Genomic DNA, 2,034 nt, shown 5'->3' on the forward strand with positions numbered 1-2,034 from the left:
CCTCCCTGATGAATGTCGTAACGGCTAGGAATTTGTGCTACTGATCTTGTATGCACCACTGAAACATGCATGGTCTATAGCTTAATGATTAACTTGTTGGATTGCTTATTTGATTGCTTTTCACCTTCTTGGCGGCTTTTGGAAATTACTTGCCATGTGGATGCACTTCTCTTCATGGTAATGTTGTACGAAATTCGACACAGAAATCACATATGTAATTATCGTTAATATCATATGTGCATGATGTGTATGGTTGCTTATTGTCTCTGATTTTTGAAAGATGAGTTACCTGATTGATGGGAGCTGCTGCCGCTATAAGATTGCTGATTTGCCAATGATTGCTATTTTGCTTGTCTTTTTACAGTTGGGAGTTTCCAATGGGAAGATGCTTGATCTGCCACAAAAACCTTAGTGGCTGAAACTGCCGAGCTGTGGCAAAATAAGTTTTAAATACCCAGTTGTGGCAAAACTTAGATTGCAATTGAAACTTTGGGACGGTGATATCTTTCCTGGAGTATGAAATGGATTTTTTTACTACGATAGTATATTTAGATGTGAACTTCACCAGAACTTTGGGATGTCCGACGGCAAAGTCCTAACAGTGCAAGGAGGATCACGTAAAAGAGACAAGCGGCTGCTGTTTGTGGACTCTAATAAGTATGTTCCATGGACGTGGGGCAATTACATGCATATCCTCCTTTTGTTTTGGATGGACCCACGGGATTAATGGCTGGATCTTTCCGATTGTGGTTGTGGTTGTATACGCACATACGTTTAGTCCAATCTGAACACGACATGTTCTTTAGTTTTCTTCTTCTTTTCTATCTCTTGCATATTCGGACGTAGCAATTCTATTCATTCCCACTTCAACACATCTATGTGTTTCCCTTAACTGGACCCATGTTTGTGTTTCTTACATGTGTCACGTTACGCGGGAAGTTATCCACGCCCTACCTTGTTAACTATATTGAACGGTCATACATTTATATTTTTTAAAATTAAACGGATCAAGGGTTCATATTTTCCAATTAATGCCGGATTTTCTAGCCTATTCTCTATTTTGGACCAGTATTTTCCTTTTAGTATATAATAGCTTGCCCAACAGTAATGTGTTTACCCACCATATGTTCTATGATCAAGAGAGAATCCTCCAGTGAAAACTATGCCCCCCCGGTCTACTTTTATCATATATAAAAGCACAAAAATACATTGCTGCAATTTATTTATTTTTATTTTATTTAGTATTTTATTTTATCTATGTATCACTGTCAGAACTAATCCTTGCAAATAATCGCTAAGAGGATTGACAACCCTCTTATTTGCGTTGGGTGCAAGTGTTTGCTTTTGTGTGTGCAGGTGCTGCTAACGAGGTTTTGTGTGGTTCTCCTACTGGATTGATAACCTTGGTTCTTAGCTGATGGAAATACTTATCTCTACTATACTACATCATCCTCTCCTCTTCGGAGAATTAACAACACAGTCTACAATTAGAGCTCTCCATTGAAATGTTAAATTGTAATTACTCCTTACTCCTGAATTAATAGTACTTCAATTTGAGCCAATTTTCAGACATGTTAATTATGTTATGTTCATAATACTACACTTCATAAATAAGTAGATAGACCATAACATTGAGATTGTAGTTAGCGATGGAAATCGAAATATGGCATGAATATAACAATTGCCAGCAATGTGCTTCAGAAAAGAATTTATTTGTCTTTTATTCCCATGTTTGAACTAGTACAGGTCTGGGTTACACATGATGGTGCACATCATTTTATTTATACCCGTTACATTATGCTCCATTGACTAACAACGATGATTCACCTGTCTAGTATTACATCTCTTCATTTCATCGGCCACTGATACTTATAATGTCGCTCCCAGATAGTTGTTGTTGTGGTATTGTTGGTATGGGGAAGCTTCTTGCGATTGTTGTTGGGGTGGGTATGGTATGGGAAATTGTTGTTTTGGGAATTGTTGTTGTGGTTGCTGGGGGAATTGTTGTTGCGGGAATTGTTGTTGTTGGGGGAA

General features: G+C 37.9%; 1 protein-coding gene across 1 annotated transcript in view; it reads right to left on the minus strand.

Annotated features, from left to right (window-relative positions):
* Positions 1-1,693: 1,693 nt before the first annotated feature.
* Positions 1,694-2,034, minus strand: part of LOC123179794 (uncharacterized) — a 1,152-nt gene continuing 811 nt past the window's right edge. The window contains exon 2 of the mRNA XM_044591678.1: positions 1,694-1,922. Coding sequence (XP_044447613.1) covers positions 1,853-1,922 — 70 coding nt within the window. The 3' untranslated portion in view covers positions 1,694-1,852. The remainder of the gene's footprint in view (positions 1,923-2,034) is intronic.

The sequence above is a fragment of the Triticum aestivum genome, chromosome 1D (assembly GCF_018294505.1).
Source record: "Triticum aestivum cultivar Chinese Spring chromosome 1D, IWGSC CS RefSeq v2.1, whole genome shotgun sequence".
NCBI lineage: Eukaryota > Viridiplantae > Streptophyta > Magnoliopsida > Poales > Poaceae > Triticum > Triticum aestivum.